We start from the raw sequence: 22189 nt of genomic DNA, 5'->3' as shown, positions 1-22189 counted from the left end.
TCAACTTGGTCAATGAGCACAAGTTGCATTCCCAAATATAACAAATGCCTTAGAAAAGCTTCAGCAAATACACCAGGAATAGCTGCAAAATTAGGAGTGTCAGTATTGTCAACAAGGGTAGCCACAGCAGAGGTCTGGTGGCAATGTCAAAAAAAATGCATTAACAGCAGAAACATGTTATGGCAATAGATAATCTGCCAATCCATCAGGAGCAACTGACGATTCCGTTCTCCCTTTGAATGGAGGATGTCTCAGGTGAATCCATCAAGGCTACTTGGTCATATTACAAAGTGCAGAGCACAGGGCCACTGCACTCTGTAGTGGCCACGTATATCAAAGGAAGTTGAAGATGGTGTGCACCTGTCTGGAGGGAGTCCCTTTCCCCACATTCCCCCACCAGACTGGGGGAATTAAATTTAGGTCCTTCTTCATTATGGTTGACAACTTCTCCTGATGGACCAAGTGAAGCAGTTACACACGATGACCCCAAAGGCATCGTGGCGGACCCAAGCAAAACGGAGGTAAATAGTGACTTCCCAACTCCATCATCTCTTCGATTCCAAAATGACAAACCGGGTGATGAAATCTTTGTCCAACCTGGCACTGGTCAGAGCTTCTTAAAGGATGTGTTTGAGTCATGGCATCCATTGTGGGCTAATAATGGCCCACAATTGGGAGAAGAATGCTTCACTCAAATTTGCCATCAGTTATGGCTTTTAACACTTTACCAGCTCCCTAAGGTGTTCACAATTTCACAGTGAGGCAGAAAGAGGCGACAACACCATTAAAACTCTTGAGAAAAAACAAAATAATGACTTTCCAATAGCGCTTTTAACATACGAGTCCATCCCACTACAATGTAGATTGACCCTATCCGAGGAAACTTCATACTCAAGTTCCAATGCTACCAACAAAATTAATCTTAATCTTAGAATTGCCAGTCAAGAAGTACTGGAAGATTCAGGATCGAGAACAGTCCTGTAGACAAGAGACAAACTTCTGTCAATAGGAGGGTCAGGTTTCTAGGGTAGCACCTCATTTTAATTTGATAATAAGTCAAAAGGAGGTGCTACATTAGAAACCTGTCCCAGTTACACAAAAGTGGCAAGGTTTGGATATAGACCTTAAAGAAAGGGCATCATTATCTGGACAGATGATGATCCATCAAGGTCATAACTGATATATATCCCGACAGGCACAATCAGGCAGAAAAGGTATTTCCCCTCATCCTCCAAAGCAAACCTCCTACTATACATAAAAGCATATCAGCTGGAACTAACCCAGTGCTGGAAACACAGAATACCATGATTTTAACTCCAAGCCAACAAAACTTGTCCAAAGCAACGGAGCCAGCACTTTTCCAAACGTGATCAGAACGCAATCTGGAAGCAGTGATAATTGTCCTGAGATATTGGATTTATACAGAGACTTGAGGAGGAGCAGGGCACACAAAAGTAAAGACTGTACTGTAGAAATGTTGGGTAAAAGAGAAGTTGTATTCAGCACAGCAAGGGTTAATGTGGGACTGGAGAACAGAGTTGCCCACAGTATGATGCAGACAGACACATGACAGTAGACAAGAGATTCAGTTGTACTGAAAGAATGTCAAGGAGAAATCAACACAAAGTTCGCTCTTAGCTTAGGTCCAAGTTTTTACATCTCTACAAAGTAGCGCAACACCAACAAGCACTACTGTTTAACCGAACAAGTCTTTGAAACTTTTAATGAAAACTACTGATCAAATCCTTACAAACACCTGACCTGCGGAGTGTATTTCCAGCCTTTTCTATTTTATTATATCCATTAAATTGTACTTTTGGAGGTAGGGTTCTCCAAGTCTTACTTTAATTATACTAAATTGCACCGCAACTTGTAGAAGAATGTAAAAAGATATTGGCTAGACAAACAGGGAACTAGTGTCGACTTGAGGGGGAGGAGCTCAAACTTGGATTGAATAGTCCAAACTGGAATCAGACACAAGGGAGGCACATTTTAAGCAACACGTTTGCAACGAAGGATCCTGACATTGAAAGGTCCGAGCGAGGATCCAATAGGTTTAGTCTTTCGGTAGGATTTTCCAGTCCTGCCCATCACCAGGATTTTCAGGTCCCACAAAAAAAGTCAAAAGGACTTACATTGGGCCACTGCAACCCCCATGATGGGGCCAGAAAATCCTGACCTTTAGTTCATAATTCCTTAAAAGTTAAGTGGCAGTTTTTTTTTAAGGACTTTCAAATTACAGTGCCGAGAATGAGGCAAATTAAACAAAGTAGGTTTATGACTATAACTTTCCAAAACGAGATTCATTGTGGAGAAAACCAACATCAAGCCAAAAGTGCTAGCGAAAGGAGAAAAAGGCTGAACAAGTCTTTCATGAACAAAGAGGGAAAAATTAAATTAGTAGATCTTGTACAAAAGAATGTCTGATTCACGCAGCATAAGTGGATGAGTTTGCTTAAACATGCGCAAGAGTTTAAATGTAATTACTGAAATTCACAAGTATTACCTCACAGCTTTGCCACCGGTTAGGAATGTTTGGCCTTAGCTTCTGCTCACACACCACTTTCCTCATTTCCTCGATTGAAGGGTCCGACGGTACTAGGTCATAGTAAGGCAGCTGATAGTCTTCGTGAATACCTAAACCATCAGTTCAGATGCAATTTATTAGGCACTTTATTAAAAAAATTACATGCATTTTCTTCACATGCTATGAGTCTCAAACTATTCTAAGGAAATGACAAACAGGGAAACTACAGCGAGACATGTGTTTCGAGGGCTGGTCTAAATTTCTGAGTTCTCGTTCAGTCTCGCCAAAGGAACATCATGATCGTCAGTCATTTAAAAAACGGCATGGCAAGGCCCCAGCATAGTTTTCCATTACAGAACACTACTTTTTGCTCAAAGGAGCATTGTTTATGTCTGGAAAAGGAACATCTCATTTCAGATACCCAGTGTCAGCAATGGGGCATGTCAAAAAGCTCTGCTCTCCCCCAAGTCTTGTCTTACAACCTAAATTGGAATCACATTCTCAAGGAAACGTCTGGAATATTTTTACTTACCACCCACTGAACATCTCCGTGCAATTTCCCAGAATACCAAGCCCATAGCATAGATATCTGCCCTTTTAAAAGACTCAAAGTGTTTCATGTTTATAGAATCATCAAGGACTTCTGGAGCCATGTATCTGTCGAACAAAATGGAAGACTTTAAAACTATTAAAATGCATTGCTGCATATCCATCTTAATTGTAGATCAGTTTTTAAAGAAATCAAAGCTATTTCCATTCCACTTTCTTGGGAATTCAACGTTCACTGTTACTTTCTAAGTTGCACCATTAAATTTAATGGATGGCTGGACCACAATGCAGTCAAGAATGTTGACAAAGGGAAAGAAAACCTTGGCAATAGCATTATCATGCGATAGCTGTAAAACACAATTAGTAGTTCCAAGAAATGATATTAAAGGGATATATGTAAGTAAAAATTCTGCAGCTATTCAGGAGGTTCAAATGGTCTGTAACCTCTCTTGCACTTGCAACTAGAAGACAACAGAATGAATGAGTAGAATGACTAGAATGAGTAAAGATTAGCAAAGGAAGAACAAAATCTGTATTTGTGACTCATGTTCAAGCCAAATGCACAAACAAGATAGGATAGACCCTAAATTGGAAATTTGATCATGGAATCTCTATAGTGCAGAAGGAGGCCATTCATCCCATCGAGTCTGCACTGACCACAATCCCAACCAGGCCCTATTCCTGTAACCCCACATATTTTTCCTGCTAATACCCCTGATACTAGGGTCAATTTAGCACAGTCAATCAATCCAACTCTCACATCTTTGGATTGTGGGAGGAAACTGGAGCACCCAGAGGAAACCCACTCAGACGCGGGGAGAATGTTTGTGCGGAACCTGCACAATAAACCAAGGCCAGAATTGAACCCGGGTCCCTGGTGCTGTGAGGCAGCAATGGTGACCACTGTGCTGCCCATGCCTTCGTAAAACAGGTCGTTCAAAGTAGCAATTTCACCATTACTTCTTTCAGTTGCTGGAAGTAGGCTAGTCAAGGACAAGCTGAATATACATTTCAATATATTTTACGACCGATCCTGTACTAGAGAGTGTTTGGTTTAATTCTGAATAACTGAACAGGACAAGAAAATGACCTGAATGTTGGAGAATCCTTGGGAATCAGGAACCATAACCAAATTAGTTCAAATAAAGTTTGAAAATAAGGGTGTGGGGCAAAAAAAAAAATCACCAGTTTCAGTGAGTTGCAAGTGGATCGAACCCAGACTAACAAGTTAGAAATACATAGTAGCAAATTAAAACAACAGATCAGCAGTGGGAGATACTCAAATAGGAGTGGAAAAATACTTTTCAATACATTCCCATCAAGAATGAAGAAACGTGCCATAGAACCGGGTTCCACCAAAAGCCTAGAGCAAAATTAAATTTTAATTAGATAAATAATGAATAAGAAAGAGAATATGGATGAGAAATAAATAAAGGGAATCTGTATCAACCAATAATTAATGTACCTCGTCCCAGATTTGTTTGCCACCATAAATCTGTTGTATTATTGTGATGGATACTGTTACCTCTAGGTTGAAGTGGGTTAGGAACTTGCATTTATATAGTACCTTTCGGGTAGAAAACCCTCTTACGATGCTTCACAGGATTTGAGTCAGACAAAACACGACACTGTGCCGAATGAGGAAACATTGGGAGTTGAGACGATAAGATAATGATATAGGTTTTAATTAAAGCCTTAAAAAAAGGGAAAAATGGAGATGGTTGTTGGAGGAATCCCAGAACGTAGGGTGTAAAAGGCTGAAGCTGCGCTCACCAGTGTGGCGGGGGGGGGCGCGGTGGTGGTGGTGTTAGTCACCACCTATGTGTTAGCAATCCCACAAGTGACACTAGTATTTTTAAAAATCATATTTACAGGTATCTAACTGATGAGATGGAACATGAGGAAATAGTACTTCAGCAAAAGACAGTTCTACATTGTCTCCCAAATACAGTACAAAACAGTCTACCCAACACATTATTATTTCACTAACGTAAACAGAGAATATGGATGTGTGCATATATACATGCTTTACCTTTTTGTTCCCACTCTGTGATTTGGAGCAATATCAATTGTATCTGTGGCTGAATCATGCCTTACTGCCAATCCTAAATCTGCAATGCAGCAAGTTCCATTCTTCTTTACTAAAATGTTTTTTGATTTCAGGTCTCTGTGAGCGATGGCAGGTTTTCCTATGGAAGGGAGCGGTTGTCATATTGGAATACAAACAGTTTTTAAAGAAAAAAATAAACTTGCTAACTTCTTTTGGGAATTGGACAAGTTCTATACAGATGCTATTTAAATATTCACCAAGGATTACTGTACCAAAGGGCTCCTGCTGCACAGTCATGCATATTTACAAAAGCAACTTTTATGCAGTATGGATTTAACTCTTATTCAATCTTTAACTCTGGTAGTATTTCAAATACACAAAATAATTACCAATGTCCTTTTTATTTAAAAAAAACTTGCTTATTTTGTCTACTTGTGCTTTTAAAAATACAAGGGGCAATCTGCTCTTAGCAATCCTGATCTTGTGGTGCACAAAAAAATTGTAACAAGTTCACATCCTTACCTTGTGTACCAACAATCTCCATATGCAAGTGCGCAAGTCCACTGGCTGTGGAAAGTGCCAGTTTAATCATTCCTTCTACAGTAATGGTGTACCTGTTCAGGTAGTCAAATAGGGAGCCATGTTCATGATAATCCGATACCAGCCACAACTGTGTCCAGGTCCCATTGTCTGAGGATAGGAGAAAATGATAGTATATCTAAATATAGCAACACCAGGATTTAATTTTAATAAAACTGACGTATGCAAAACAGGCACTTAAAGCTGTGGTTTTGTGAAGGACCCCCTCATCGCATCATCTAATCATTTTGAACAATTCCAGAGATTCAACCACCACTGGGGATATTCGGCATTCTTTGCATTTAGTATTTTCTTGCCAACAGTTCTGAGCTTGCCTTGATCAGTTTCTAACCATGTTCTGAACTTGATTTGATTTATCATTGTCATGTGTATTAGCGTAGTGAAAAGTATTGTTTCTTGCACACTATACAGATAAAGCACACCATTAATCAAGAAGGAAATGAGAGAGTGCAGAATGCGTCAGTAAGTAGTCTCACAACACCAGATTAAAGTCCAACAGGTTTATTTGATAGTATGAGCTTTTGGAGCACTGCCCCTTCATCAGGTAAGTGAAGAGTTTGGTTCACAAACAGGGCATATATAGACACAAACTCAATTACAAGATAATTGTTGGAATGCGAGTATTAACAGGTAATCAAGACTTTACAGGTGCAGACAATGTGAGTGGAGAGAAAGGGTTGTGCTACCAAATAAACCTGTTGGACTTTAACCTAGTGCTGTGAAACTTCTTACTGTGCTTACTACCCCAGTCCAACACCGGCAACTCCAAATCAGAATGCAGTGTTATAGTCATAGCTAGAGTGTAGAGAAAGATCAACTTAATGCAAGGTAAATCCATTCAAAAGTCTGATAGCAGCAGGAAAAAAGCTGTTCTTGAATCGGTTGGAACGTGTTCTGATTTTTGTATCTTTTTCCCGACAGAAGGTGGAAGAGAGAATGTCCAGGGTGCGTGGGTTCCTTAATTATGCTGGCTGCTTTGCCGAGGCAGTGGGGAGTGTAGAGAGAGTCAATGGACGGGAGGCTGGTTTGCGTGATGGACTGGGCTACATTCACAACCTTTTATAGTTCCTTGCAGTCTTGGTCACAGCAGGAGCCAAAACAAGCTGTGATACAACCAGAAAAAATGCTTTCTATGGTGCATCTGTAAAAGTTGATGAGAGTTGTAGCTGGCAAGCCAAATTTCCTTAGTCTTTTGAGAAATTTGGTGGGCTTTCTTAACTACAGTATTGGCATTGGGGATTGGGGGGGGGGGGGGGGGGGACCTAAAAAGCTTGAAGGTCTCAACCCTTTCTACTTCGTCCCCGTTGACGTAGACAAGGGCATGTTCTCCTCTATGCTTCCTGAAGTCAATGACAATCTCCTTTCATTTTGTTGACACTGAGGGAGAGATTGTCACCGCACCAGTTCACCAGATACTCTACCTCATCATTGTTTGAGATCTGTCCCACTACAGGCGGTGTCATCAGCAAACTTGAAAATCGAATTGGAGGGGAATTTGGCCACACAATCATAGGCGTATAAGGAGTATCGTAAGAGGCTGAGAACACAGCCTGTGGGGCACCTATGTTGGGGATGATCGTGGAGGAGGAGGTGTTGTCACCTATCCTTACTGCTCGTGGTCTGAGAGTTAGGCACTTCAGGATCCAGTCGCAGAGGTAGGTGCTGACGCCCAGGCCAGAGCTTGGAGATGAGTTTCATGGGAATAATGGTGTTGAACGATGAGCTGTAGTCAATAAATAGGAACTTCAAGTCAGATGTGAATTTGGAGGCTGCACTAGCTCCTTACTCGCGATGGGGCGACTAGGGTGGAAGGGGGCAACTGAGGCCCCCCAGAGGGGCAGGTGTGTCTCTGGGCATTGACACCTTGGCAGTGCCAGCCCAAGGAGCAAGGTGCCAATGTCTAGGGGGAACCCTGGCACTGCTCGTCAAGCATGGGGCAGCATCAGGGGGGCAGGCTGAGGATAGGGGGTGGTGATTGAGGCTGGGCTAGGAGACCAGCGATCAAGCCAGTGTGTGCGCGCGTGCGTTTGGTGGTGACGGCGGCGGTGCAGCTGCCTAACAACTGGAGACCACCAGAGGCCACTGCACATGCGCCGATGTCGACAAACTGACAGTTTGGCACGTGCACAGTGGTCCACAGAGTGCTATGCTGCCGGCTTCTCCAGTGGGAGTAGGCCCTGCCCACAGATGTTTTACATGATTTATGCTGGTGCACTCAGCAGTGCACAGAATGTGGGAGATTCTTCTCTGAACTCCCACTGAAAAAAACCGGCATGATTAATGCCAGTTTTCACCCGAATTCCAAACTTAGAATTCTTTTGGAGAATCTTCCCAGAATGTTTCTCCAGATTTATCTTTTTTCCATTCTACTTGCTGTTTTATATATTTCAGACTTTCCCTTCAGTTGCTTCTCTTCAAGGCACAAGAGTTGCTTCAAGTCTATTCTCTTCAACAGCCAAGTGGCATTAGGTTTCGTGACACCATCCATTACCTCCCAAATCCAGTTACTTCCCTTGTTTTTTGCTGAACAGAACTAAGATTGTTCATAGTACGGTGTAACCATACAGAGCTGAAACAGAGAATTAACTATAAATGTTTGGGTGAGATTTCTACTTGGACATTTTCTGTTGTTAAGACGCTAGTTACATGCTGTCTGTAATAGAAAATTCTGTAATTAAACATACATTCAATGTCACGGTGATGGAGTTCCTGGATAACTCAGTGGGCTGAAAATGTTTTAAGCCCAGGGTGCTTAATAAAAACGAGAATGCTGACTGTCATCACTAGGCAGTCAGTGAATAGAGGGAAATTCCCCCAAAACTAGAAACAATCTAATGAGATTTGGCACTTTTTATTAAAAAACAAATAAATCTGCGCGACTTCAAATCCATTAGTCTCACCCACCAGTAATCAAGCACAATTCAAATTCAGAATTGGGAGTTCCGAATTTAGTTTTTTTTCTGGATTACCTAAATTGATTTTGGATTACTCTAATGTAATGGATCTGAACTTTTCATAACATTTTTGATTAAACTTTTCAATGAGATGTTGATAAACATGGAGACAATAAATCGACTAAGTGGACAGACAGCAGGTACTGAATGAAGAGCCTACAGAGTAAATTCCTGCAGTTCTTATCTATATATATTATAAATTTGGCAAGTGTTGCTAATAGGGAAGATCTATTTGGCAGAATTCGGACTAAATTAGGGGAAAAGAACAATATCTAGATATTAAACATTGAAAGAGTGAAGATTATTTGAATGAGTGGTATTTAACTTGCCAAAGATTCAAGGAGACCTACTGGTATTTATTTAATGCTATTGTGTCCTATCATTGATTTACTGATTGCTGTACTGCAAAGAGGATTACCAATTAAGAGTATTTGTCTAAGGCAGTCATACTGAAGCTCTATAGCACTCTGGTTACACCATACTATGAACAATCTCCGTTCTGGTCAGCAAAACACAAGGGAAGTAGCCAGATTTGGGAGGTAATGCATTAGGGTCACGAAACCTAGTGCCAGATGGCTGTGAAGGAGAACAGACTTGACGAAACTCTTGTGCCTTGAAGGCAAGCGACCAAAGGGGAAATCTAGAAATATATAAATGGAGAAGTAATCTGAGGAAATCAGTTCTCCTCCATTAACCTTCTTAGTGTTACTCCAAGCACTCACTGTGCTCAGTTTTGACTTCATGATGGCTGTGTTTTTCCCAGTGATCTTGCCTCACTTTTCCCCAGACTTTGCATTTTTATTTTATTTCGAGTGCTGCATTCAAATATACTCCACAGTTATAAGTAAATGCAAAGTAGAGTTACAGGTTTCCTGAATAATTGAAAACCGGTTTTCCATTCTTGGGGGAATTAAATGTAATGGCAATCTGGCAGTTGCAAGATTGGAACTTGTTGAAAATGGCCCAAGCTGCTCATTCAAATTTGGTCCAACTACACTTGGAACTGATTCTTCACTTGAACTCTATTCCTAACAGCGCCCTGGATGGACTGAAGCTGTTCAAGAAGGCAGTTCATCACTACAGTCTCAAGAGCTATTAGGGATGAATAACAAAATACTGTTTTCGCCAGTGACTTGCATATCCCATGAAAGAATAAAAAAAGTTTGTGGAACAAGAAACCTTAATTGTTTCAATGAATTAGACAGGTTCTTGTCTAGAATTTTAGTTTATTCAGGGAATTCATTGGATAGGTGATGAGATGGAGCAGCAGCCTGCCCTGCCTGAAACTGTCAGTCTGTTACCTAAAATGCACTTAGAACTAGCACAGCTTTCCTCTTATATACGCAGACTCTCACACTACTCGACCCCATCCTATTTCCCCCAACTAGTGAGAAGGCAGGAGTAGGTAGTTAGCACTGGATTCATTTATTTTGAAGTCAGCAGATTCTGTGCTAATGGAAATATCAACAGCGCCTGGTCTTTCCAAGAAATGGTTACGACTTTCTTTATTATTCATCTGTAAAATAAATAGGCCCCCAAATTAAAGTCTTCATCTTCCATGGAGGAAGAAACCACTACCAGCTACAGAAAAATCATGGCCAATCCACCAAATTAGTAACAGTAAATGAAGAGAGTTTAGTACCTTTGTTATCTGCTGCAATAAACCCAAGGATATTTTCATGGCGCAACATCACAGTCTGGTAAATTTCTGCTTCACGAAACCATGATCTTTCTTCACGAGAAGAGAAAATTTTTACTGCAACTTCTTCACCTCGCCACTTCCCTCGCCAGACTTCTCCAAATCGGCCTTTACCTATACTTTCTTGCAGTACAATTGTTCGTGCAATTGTCCTTTGCACAAGTAAAGGCAACCCTGAAATATTGAGAGGAATAATCAGTTAGTAATTAGACAACAGACTGAATAATATTTGCATCAGCTCTTTAAATTTGTTATAACTAGCTCACTAATGAACATTGGACTAATAACACTTCTCTCCCTTATTCTTTACAGGTCAATTAACTTTGATGGAATAGGATGAATGTTACCTAGGAAATCATTTTCAGCATCAAATTCAAATATAAAGCAAGTGGGCAGCTCATCAAAATACAGCTACAGAATGCTGGTGTGATATTTAATTTGAAATATTTAAATGTTCAAATTCAAAATACACAATATTTAGACGTTACTCAAATCATTAGTGTACTAATTTATGATATGTTCACCTCCCACAAAGATGCTTGCTTGTATTCTTAAAATGAATGGGACTTTTCACTTCAAAAAACATACGCCCTTCCTTTCATGCTGAAATGACGAGCAGTGTTCTCCTACAACCATGGCCACTCCTCGATTTCACCCTCACCTTGGCGTATCTAATCCTCTAATCATGTTCGTTCATAAAACCATCTCCATTCTTCACTACCATCCCTTGTTCTGCATCTATCCCTAGAAAAGAAAGCTTCCAAGTTGCTACTAACAGTTATATCCATTACTAGAATCCTGGAAGGCCACAATAGGTAGAGGAACTCAGGAAATCAAAAGTAGGTAAAACTTATTGAAAAGAGTAAAATAAAAATACAGAACAAGCTAAGCTGGGAGGTGGACATTGTGCTCCCTGCACACAGCATTAAATCTGCAGCTTATTTTTTAGATGCGGGATCAGTTTATAAATGTACACTGATGACAACTATATTCAGCTCTAATGCCTCTGTGTTAGTGCTCGTCCAACATGTAGTCCTAGATGAAGGGTGATTTCCTCCTTTTAAAGGATAGAAAATGCTTAAGTCATGGTATTTACAAATTTGGTACAAGAGATCTAGGAAGGTTACAAGCACTGGAGGAGGTTAGAAAGATGAGGTAATAGGGAATGGTGGTATTTAAGTTCCTGCTACAACGTTTTTATTTCTTCAACAATTCCACTTCCCTCCCTTATCACCGTTTCAGGCTGAACCAGACCACTGACAATCTCTGGCTTGTTTAATCCTCTATTAAGTTTCCATGCCATCTTCAGAATTGCAAAGATTGCTAATTTCCAGCTTTGTAACTAATTCCCTCTATCCTACCTCTGTCTATTTATCAAATTCACATCCACGAATTGTCACCTGCCCATTCTACAACACGGTTTTCTGGTCCAAACTACACCTTCCATAAACATCATCCAAACTCTCCAGCTTGTATCTTCCAACACAAAGTTTCTTTTCAGCTATTACATCGGTCAATATAATGCTTCCAAACAATTAAGATTCTCATCCTGGAACTTAAATCCTTCCATAGCTTCATCACCATCACACCCTTTTCCCCCATTTTTCTAATCTGCTCCAGTGTTAACAGTCTTTACTGGTTCTCTAATACAAGCTTTTGCGCATACTCCCAATCCCTTTACCCAAGCAGCTGTGACTTCTGCAAGTCTGACTTTTCGAAATTTTCTCCCTCACCAACTCTGCAAATCTACTTTATCCCTTGCTTGAGTTCAAGTTTCTAGTCATTCCTCCTATCGTCTCTTCTTTGGCATTTCAAATGTCTGAATACTGTCCTACATAGCAGGCAGTATATAACTGCATACTGTTGTGGATGCAATCTCTTATCCTTCATGAAGGTCCACTACATCCAGTTTTGAAGTTGTCCCAGTGAGATTTCAAGACAGCTTTGTACTGATAGATGTCTTTTGTTCGTGGAACCAATTCAGTGTAGCAAACTTGAGTGAATGACAGAAAAAATTCAGTTGGGAGAGTTTTAAACGTCTGCCCTTTGCCACCAGCCTGACAATCTTGTGCCCACTTCTACAACTAGATCTGTCGCTGACGAGGAGCTACAGTATTAGCTACTTCCCTTCATCCCAAATACACGGCAGAACTTACTATAAAATAACTGAAGTAAAAAAGACTGCCAAACTTTGCAATGTGAAACAATGCAACATAAAGTCATAATATAAATGTACAATAGAAAACTGGAAATAAAAGCAGGAAATTCTGGAAATGCACAAGATTAGTCACTAACTAGCTAGTCAGAAACAAACGGCAAGTCAAAATTTCAGTTCTACTTAAGGATAATATCCAAAACGCCTAATGAACTTGCACGCATTATTTGTAATATAAAATTGCAGTTTTACCTGAACCAGATCCTGAGGTGGTCATGTCATAAATTAAATCTTTCAGAGTGGTGCCCTCGGAAATGAAAGGATGATCCAAGGTTGGATCTTCTTCATGAGGAACACGATGATGAATGACCGCGCGATTATGAAAGAAATAGAAGGCCACCATCAGCAAAATGCAAACCACACAAACTGGTCCAGCGATGACTGCTGCCAATTCCACGGGTCCCAAATTTAACCAAGGAGGCTCTGACGGAGTCACTGGGAATAATACACAAGCAGAATTAAACAGACCAAACACCCTCATTTCACAAATTATAGAAGTCATTTGTTGCCCTATTCCCCAGCTAAACACATGATATGAAATCAGTTAATTCAATATAGTTGGCCATTATGAATAATGTTTTTCTGTACTGCAATTTTTCCAATTGGAACTCTGTAAAATTCCCTTAATATCTTCCAATCTTGAAGCTGATCCCCTGCTGAAGTTCTCAATAAGATGTCTCACAACACCAGGTTAAAGTCCAACAGGGTTCATTTGGAACCATGAGCTTTTGGAGTGCGCTCCTTCAGCAGGTGAATTGTGAGAGGTATGGTACAATGTAAATAAAATTAATCTATATGATCACTAATGGGTGTCACTGCATATTATGGACAGAAGAGCTTCATGTACTGCAATAGATTAACCCTCAGTGTGTCCTTTATCAGGTTCGATTTTTTCAGAAGTCACATGCATAGCTGCTGGAAACAGATGTGTTTTCCGTACCTCAACGCATGAAGCTCACAGCACAAAGTTGCATCACAAAGCAGACTTAGCACTTTTGGTCCTGCAACTTATGAACAAGGTAGGAACGACACAGACTCCATTCCCTGAACCAAGGAAGCAATATATTCCTCAACACTTAAGGTGCAGATTTAAGACGTCACCAGAGTTTCTAGAAATGATTGTAGTTCAAAGGATAGGATTTTGGGTCAGCTTCTATCTTTAAGTTTATTTATTTATTAGTGTCTCAAGTAGGCTTACATTAACATTGCAATGAAGTTAATGTGAAAATCCCCTAGTAACCACACTCTGGTGCCAGTTCAGGTACACGGAGGGAGAATTTAGCATGGCCAATGCACCTAACCAGCACATCTTTCAGACTGTGGGAGGAAACCGGAGCGCACGGAGGAAACCCACGCAGACATGGGGAGAACATGCAGATTCCGCACAGTGACACGAGCCGGGCATAAAACCCAGGTCCCTGGTGCCGTAAAGCCGCGGTGCTAACCATTGTGCCGCCTATCTGGTTAGCAATCAAACGAGAGAAGTAATAAAATTATTTAGCAAAACTATCATATTTGAATATTTTTTGTCACAATTACAGCAATATGTTTTTGACCTATAACATTCTAGATCCACACCACTTGGCAATTGTCCTGAGCTGTTCCAACCATTAGAAGCATCCATTGCATCAAATGACAGTAGGTAGAATTCTATTAAGACCCAAGTTAAAAATATGCAAAATATTTAACAAACCCAACCACACATCATAAACACTCAGTCAATCAAAGAAGTGGTTCAATAACACACTGCGGGGAAAAATTCAACAGGCAAGGTTAGACAGAATAACCACAGCTAACAATCATTTGCAAACTTGGTTTATGAGTTCTCATCCATGTGGTCTCATTTAAAAAAGCAGGTTAACCATCCAGATTTAAATAATAAAAGAAACCAGAAAATATTTTACGAACAGGATTCTTTAACACAAATAAAAATCACAGCCATCTAATCTTGATGGGCTGCGTTGGGCCATCCACAAGATCAGTGTTAGGACTAGTGCTGTTCACAATTTATAGCAACAATTTGGATATTGGAATCAAAAACATAATTTCTACATTTCCATATGATACTAAATTGTGTGTATGTATGAGGGTGGGGATAATCTACATGGAGGAAGATTGCAACAAATTACAAGACATATTTACAAACTTGCAGAATGGGCATATAATTGGCAAATGAATTTCAACTCAAGTGAATATGAAAAGAAAAATAAAGGGATTCGATATTACTTTGAAAATAAGAAGTTAAATGAGACAAAAAGGGAAAGGGACAGAGACTAGAATCACTAGAATAGGTGACATAGGTTAACGAGGCTATATAACAAAAACAATCCTAGCATTATGGTTCTTTGGAGGGGCAGAACGAAAAAAAATGACGGAATGCTAAATGTGTCAAAGCTTGGTCACACCACAACTGACCTATTAAGTACTATTATTAAAAGGACAAGAGGCACAAGTGGATAGGATACAAAAAATATTTGTATGGATAATATCAAAAATGTAAAGGCATTCCTATAAGGAGAGGATGGACAAGCTTTCTTGGGGGAAAAAAGCTGAGGGGTGACCTAATAAATACATTTAAGATAATGAAAATGTTGATAAGAGTGGATCAAGTTCTGGAGAAGAACCAAACTAGAGGTCATAAATATAAGACAGTCACCAAGAATTTAAATAACAAATTCAGAAGAAACATCTTTACCCACAAAGTGCTGAGAATATACAATGCCCTACAGATGGAATGGTTGAAGCCAACAGATGCATTTAAGGGGAGGCTAGATAATATTTAAGAGCAAAGACAACAGAGGATAACACTGACGTAGTTAAGTGAGGAAAAGCAAGAGGATTGAGAGTAGCATAAACTCAATCAGTTTTGCTTTTTTTTATCTAAACAAGAATGATCCTGCTATGGAGAGAGTACAGCAAATGTTTCTAAGACTAATTCCTGGGTTGGCATACTGATATACGAGAAGAGATTGAGTCGGTTAAAATTTTGTTCATTTGAGTTTAGAAAAAAAGGCGGCGGCGGGGGGGGAGAGAGGGAATTTGAATGTTTTCAGGGATCAGTTAGATATAGCTCTTGGGCTAAAGGGATTAAAGAACAGTGGGTGGAAAGTGGGAACAAGTTGCTGAATTGGATAATCAACCACGATCATAACGAATGGCAGGACAGATAGATGGCTTACCCCTGCTCCTACTTTTCTTGTTATGAAAAAAGGTTATGCAGGTTGGGCCTATTCCTATTGTGAGTTTTGAAGAATGAGGGCTGATCTTATTGAAAATATCAGCTCTGAGGGGATTTGATAGACTAGATACCGGAAGGAGGTTTCCACTTTTGGGTGAGACTGGAACAGGGACCCAGTTTATAAGATGAGGAGAAAGGACTTTTAGTCTGTGGAATTCTCTTTCCCAGAATGCAGCGAAGGCTGAGTCATTACATCTATTCAAGGCGGAGTTGAGGGCTCAGGAGCACAGGTAGCAAAGTGAAGATGGCATCACAACCAGGGATCAGCCATGATCTGACTGGATGGTGGAGCAGGCTCAAAAGGGATGAATAACTTATTCCTCTTCCTAAGTCTTGAAATAAAAACTAAAAGTGATGCAAACACTCGGCAGGTCATTCAGCATCTGTGGGGAGAGGGACAATCCTGTGAGGTCAATTAAGACCTCACCACCTCTACTCTGAATGGATTCTTCTAAAATTAGTCTAACCTACTATTTCATGCTTCCACAGAAACCAAGCAAATATCTATCCAGAATCTTACCTTTGGTTGGCACAGGAAGATCAAAATGGTTGCAGAGATTTGAATTACAGCAATAACTTGATACAGCATCATTTACAGATGGAGCACAAAGAAACGGCCTATCTGGAGGTATCAAGTCAGCATTTGAAACGCACAGTTTGTTGCGTGCTATTCGACCTTCTGTGCGTGTGACTGTGGTCAAGCAGAGCCCATCTGTCTCACAGGTGTGGTTTTGTGAACATTGAGAGCAGAAACACTTCAATCCTACAAGAGTAAACAAGTATTGAGTGATTAGTTATAAAAGTAGTTCATTCTTGGAAACAATTTGACAGTGCGGCTTCTAGAATGAATTCCTGGGACAGTTCAACGCAAGTTTACATACTAAATCATTGAAGTTTGGATTGCAGACTATTGGACACAGAGGAAGATGTTCCCCATCCACAAGAGCACTATTAATTTTTTTTTGTATTCGTAGCGACTTAACACAAACTGAAATCAAAGGTAAGCACCAGCTTTCATTAGCTCAAAGAATACACCGCTTTTAGGTAGTCGAGACAAAGGGATTTTGTAGAATTTGGGACAGCAAAATACAAAAAGAATAAATTCTAATCATTAGGAACTAGGCTTCTAATTTCAAACACAAATCTGCAAATTGATAAACATTGATCAATTCCTAAATTTAGGAATATCAGAATCAGTGTTAATCAAGCTCAACTAGGTAAAAATATTACCTTAAACGTCAGTGTCAAACTTACAACATCTCAAACAGAATTTCATGTATTTGACCAAATTAGTTAATAATTGAAATCCCAACAGCATTTAGAACATTCAACTGCTTAACCTGTTAAGATTCAATAAAAATATACATTAACTTCAGTAGCAATGTACTACAGACTTTATTGCATACTGTACATATTTCACAGATATTAGATAAAACAAGAATTCTATAGGCCTGAGTCTAACTCTTGGTCAACACCCAGATGATGTACAAGGAAAATAAAATTATAACCATGATTAGTTTTCCTGGCTACTTTCAAAAAATGTCATTTCGGCTATTTTCTTACAAACTTTTAGCTCTCAAAATGCATTAAAATGAAATAGCTCTGCAAGATTTTATTTTCTCCAGTTTTTCCATTCACCTTTTTTCTTCAGACGTAAGCATTCTTTACAAGTCTTTAGTTTTATCTCATTCGCTCTCTCTGCAGCTCACACACATTTTCTTTCAATTTTCCAACTCACAATCATTCATGTGGCATTATTTTCATTTTTCAAAGGATCGCACAAAAACCATCTTTCTCTATAGTTTGTGATCTCATTCCCCAACTAATTATACATACAATGCAGACTTGATCTCAAACAATTGAGACAAGCATATTACAATTCCCATCATTTTATGCTCCAGAACTAAAAGTGCTAGCCCTCCCTCCAGCAGGTGTGACATTATAGTGTGGCTGATAGACTAAACACTCCACCTCAACGTAAGATACAATCACACTAGTTTAAGATCACAGGAAGAATAACATCACAACCCATAAAACTGCAAGCAGGTTATCGCTGAGTGCCAGACTGTAGCCCCTCAAACAAGACAAAGTAAACAGTTAAGTCTCCCATTCAAATCCTTTTAGCCAGCCATTTTTATTTTGAAGTTCTACAACTGCTTATTCAATTTAAAAATTCTCCAATTTGTTTCAAGTTTCCTTTATTCTTTCACAGGATGTGAGCATCACCACCTCAGCCAGCATTTGTTGTCCATCCTAACTGCCCTTGAGATGATGGTGGTGAGCTGCTGCACAAGATGCAGGTACACCCACTGTGCTGTTAAGAAGGGAATCCTAGGATTTCGACCCAGCAACATTGGAGGAATGACAAGATAGCTCCAAGTCAGGATGGCGTGTAGCATGAAGGGGATGCTTGCATGTTGTGGTGTTCCCATGAATCTGCTGCCCTTGTCTTTCTAGGTGGTAGAGGTCACAGGTTTGGAAGATGCTGTCAGAAGGACATTTGGCAAATTGCTGTGTCAGTGGGGAGATTGAATGTTTAATGTGGTGAATGGGGTGATTATCAAGTTGCTTTGTCCTGGGCAGTTTCAAGCTGAATGCTGTTGGAGCTGCACTCATTCCATAAGAACATAAGAAATAGGAGCAGGAGTAGGCCATCTAGCCCCTCGAGCCCGCCCCGCCATTCAATAAGATCATGGCTGATCTGTCGTGTCTCAGTTCCACATTCCCGCCCTCTCCCCATAACCCTTTAATCCCCTTGCCTATCAAAAACCTATCAACCCGCATCTTAAAAATACTTAGCAAGGCAGCCTCCACCACTTCAACGGGCAGAGAATTCCAGAGATTCACCACCCTTTGAGTGAAGAAGTTCCTCTTGTGGCAAGTGGAATGTAGACAGTGGACTGGTTTTGGGAATCAGGATCCAATTACTCTCTGTAGAATTCAGTCCCTACAAGTACAATACTTATATGGCTCATTGAGTTCATATTTTGATCAACCTTCCAGGTTGTTGAAAATGGGGGATTCAGTAATGGGAATGTCAAAGAGAGATGGTTAGATTCTCTTTTATTGGAGATAGTCATTGCTGGCACTTGAGGCAAATAACATTCACGCCACATATCAGCCCAAACCTGAATGTTGTCTCCATCTTGCACACAGTCACAGACTGCTTCAGTATCTGAGGAGTGAGTAATGGATCACTGCAGAATCATGAACGAACATCCTCATTACTACCCTCACCATGGAGGGAAGATCATTTATGGAGCAGTTGAAGGTGGCTAGGCTTGGACACTACTGTAAGGAGCTCCTGCATCAATCAGACGATTGGCCTCCAACAACTACAGCTCACTTCCTTTAAATGTTCCAACCAGTGGAGATTTTTTCTCACCAATTCCCACGGACTTCAGCCTTTTTTAGGTCTTGATACCCCACTTGGTCAAATGCTGCCTTGATGTCAAGAGCAACCATTCTCACCTCACTCCTGAAGTTCAGCTCTTTTGTCCCTGCATGGACTAAAGCTGTAATCAGTCTGGATAAACTGAGCATCAGTGAACAGGTTATTATTGTCTAAGTTTGACTTGATAGTATTTTCGACAACACCTCTCATCACCTTACTGATGATCGAGAGAAGACAGGTGGAGTGGTAATTGGCCAAATTGGATCTGTCCTGCTTTTTGTAGACAATTTTCCACAATGTCAGGTAAACTCTGGTGTTGTAGCTGCATGGCTAGTTCTATGGCCCCAACCTTCAGTACTGGTGCCAGAACGTTGAGGGGGCCTTTGCAGCATCCAGTTGTTTCTCCTTTCACCTGGAGGGAATACTGTTTCTCCTGGCATGCCCTCCTGCCATCTTCTCTAAACCAGGGTTGACTCACCTACCTTCCCAATGTGATGGTAACGGTAGAGTGGACAGAAGCTGGGCCGTGACATTATAGAACAATCATTGATAGGGGAAAAGTACTCAAACTATTGGGACTGAAGAAAGTCACGACCCCAGGGCCTGATGGCCTACATCCTAGGATACTAAAGGAAGTGGCAGCAGAGATAGTGCATCTATTGGTTACAACATTCCAAAACTCCCTGGATGTGGGAAAGGTTCCAGTAGTTTGGAAAAATGGTAGCGTATCACCCTTATTCAAAAAGGGAGGGAGGCAGGCAGGCAGAAAATAGGAAACTATAGAGCAGTGAGTTTAATATCTGTGGCTGGAAAATTGCTCAAATCCATAATTATAGAGGCAATAACAGGACATTTGGAAAGTCAAAATGTAATGATTTTATGAGGGATAAATCACTTTTGACTAATTTGCTAGCATTCTTTGAAGATGTAACTAGCCAAGTGGATAGTGGGGGTCCTGTATATGTAGAATATCTGGATTTCAGGAAGGTGTTTGATAAGGTGAGAACACATAGGTTAATTTATTAGCTTGGAAGACTGGCTAACTGACAGAAGGCAGAGAGAATCAGGTTAAATGGATATTTTGCTGGCTGGCAAGATGTAATTAGTCAGGTGACCAGGGTTCAGTCCTCAGGCCCCAACTATTTACAGTCTATAACAGTGGCTTGGATACAGGGATAGAAGATACTATAGCCAAATTTGCAGATGACACTAAAATAAGTGGGATAATAAGTTACAATGAGGAAATAAAGCAGATAATAAGGAAAGCAAGTGGAATTTTGGCATTTACAACTAAAGGAATAGGGTATAATAGTAAGGAACTGTTGCTGCAACTAGGTATTGGTGACCGCACCTGGAGTTCTGTTTTCAGTTTTGGTCCCCTTACTTGAGGAGGGATGCAGTGGCATCAGAGGCAGTTTAGAGGAGGTTTATAGATTGATTCCACAGATGAGGGGATTGTCTTATGAAAGCGATCGAGCAGTTTAGGCCTACGCTCTCTAGAGTTCAGGACAGAATATTGAACTAAGGTACAGAAGATGTTGGGAATTATTGACGATTCACTACCCCAGAGTGCAACTGATGTCAGGACATTGAGTAAATTTGAGGAGATGGACAGATTCTTAATTAGTAACGGATTGAAGGATTACAGAGAACATTCAGGAAAATGAGTCGAGACCGAGACAAGATCTGCCGTACTGAAATGGCAGAGCAGGCTCAAGGGGTTGAATTGCCAACTCCTGCTCTTGGTTTGTTTCATAAGCTCTAGTTGAATACAATTTTTCTGCTGACGGGTACCATGATTTCCAGTTTTGAGTTGCGAGATCTGTTATGAATCAATCCTATTCACCACAGTAGCAGTGTCATGCGTGACAAATGGTACATTCTGTAAGAAAACAGGAGTTTGAATCCACAAGGACCGTGCAGTGGTTCATCTTACCAATACTATCACAGACATACGCATCTGAGTCGGGGAGGTCGGTGAGGATAAGGTCACAGTACCAGGGACCCGGGTTCGATTCCCAACTTGGGTCGCTATCTGTGGAGTTTACACGTTCTCCCTTTGTCTGTATGGGTTTCCTCCCACAATGCGAAGGATGTGCTGGTTAGGTGCATTGACCCAACAGGCGCCAGAGTGTGGCAACTAGGGGAATTTCACAGTAACTTCATTGCAGAGTCAATGTAAGCCTTACTTGTGACTAATAAACAAACAAGTAGGATTTTTCCTCACCACCTGCATAGACCCAGTCTGGCAGATATGTCCTTTAGGACTTATTTAGCTCAGTCAATAGCGGTGCTACTGAGCCAACCTTGGGGATGGACAGTGAAGTCCCCCAGCCAGAGTATATTCTGTGCACTTGACACTCGGTGATTCTCCCGAGTGTCATTCAACACAGTGAGTACTGATTCATAGGCAAGGAACCCCCCCAGCCCACCCACAGCCTATGTCTAACTTCATGATATGAGGCTTCATGTGGTTTGTAGTCCATGTTGAGGACTCCCAGGGCAACATCCTCCTGACTGTTAATACAGTGCTGCCACCTCAAATGGGTTGGTCTTGCCAGTGGGATGGAGATAGTGGTGTCTGGCACATCATCAATAGATATGGTTGTACAAGGCTGTTGTTTGCCATTTCTTGGCACAAGACTCAGATGTTATTAAGGACAACTTTGCAAGGCCAACAGGGCTGGGTGTGTCATTAGATCCTTTACAAATTCATGTTGATCCCCCCCAGTCAGTTCAGATTTATCCAAGTGTTCAGTCACTCTGTTGTTAATTATAGATTCCAACACAATGGACAGGCGGCTAAAATGTGTAAATTCTTGGTTTCTTTCCTTCACAATGGGACCTTTCTTAAATAATAGTGCCTTAAAAAGACTACGGATATCACGGCATCCTGTCAAGACTATTTGGTTTTTACTCTCTTGATCCTGCCAAAACTCAGTACTGTGCTGAAAGCTAGCAAT

The 22189-nt window shown here is 40.6% G+C and overlaps 1 protein-coding gene across 1 annotated transcript in view; it reads right to left on the bottom strand.

The window, feature by feature from the left end:
* tgfbr1b (transforming growth factor, beta receptor 1 b) overlaps window positions 1–22189 on the bottom strand; it is a 56850-nt gene that overhangs the window by 8164 nt on the left and 26497 nt on the right. Inside the window, exons 2-8 of the mRNA XM_080193598.1 lie at window positions 16353–16595; window positions 12787–13029; window positions 10323–10553; window positions 5649–5816; window positions 5109–5265; window positions 3060–3184; window positions 2507–2637 (exon numbers count right to left, since the gene is read on the bottom strand). Of these exons, the coding sequence (XP_080049724.1) occupies window positions 2507–2637; window positions 3060–3184; window positions 5109–5265; window positions 5649–5816; window positions 10323–10553; window positions 12787–13029; window positions 16353–16595 (1298 nt within the window). The remainder of the gene's footprint in view (window positions 1–2506; window positions 2638–3059; window positions 3185–5108; window positions 5266–5648; window positions 5817–10322; window positions 10554–12786; window positions 13030–16352; window positions 16596–22189) is intronic.

Source organism: Carcharhinus amblyrhynchos, chromosome 8, assembly GCF_965287045.1.
Source record: "Carcharhinus amblyrhynchos chromosome 8, sCarAmb.v2.hapA, whole genome shotgun sequence".
NCBI lineage: Eukaryota > Metazoa > Chordata > Chondrichthyes > Carcharhiniformes > Carcharhinidae > Carcharhinus > Carcharhinus amblyrhynchos.
Note: the sequence above shows the minus strand (reverse complement) of the source record. Positions and strands in the feature narration are given on the sequence as shown.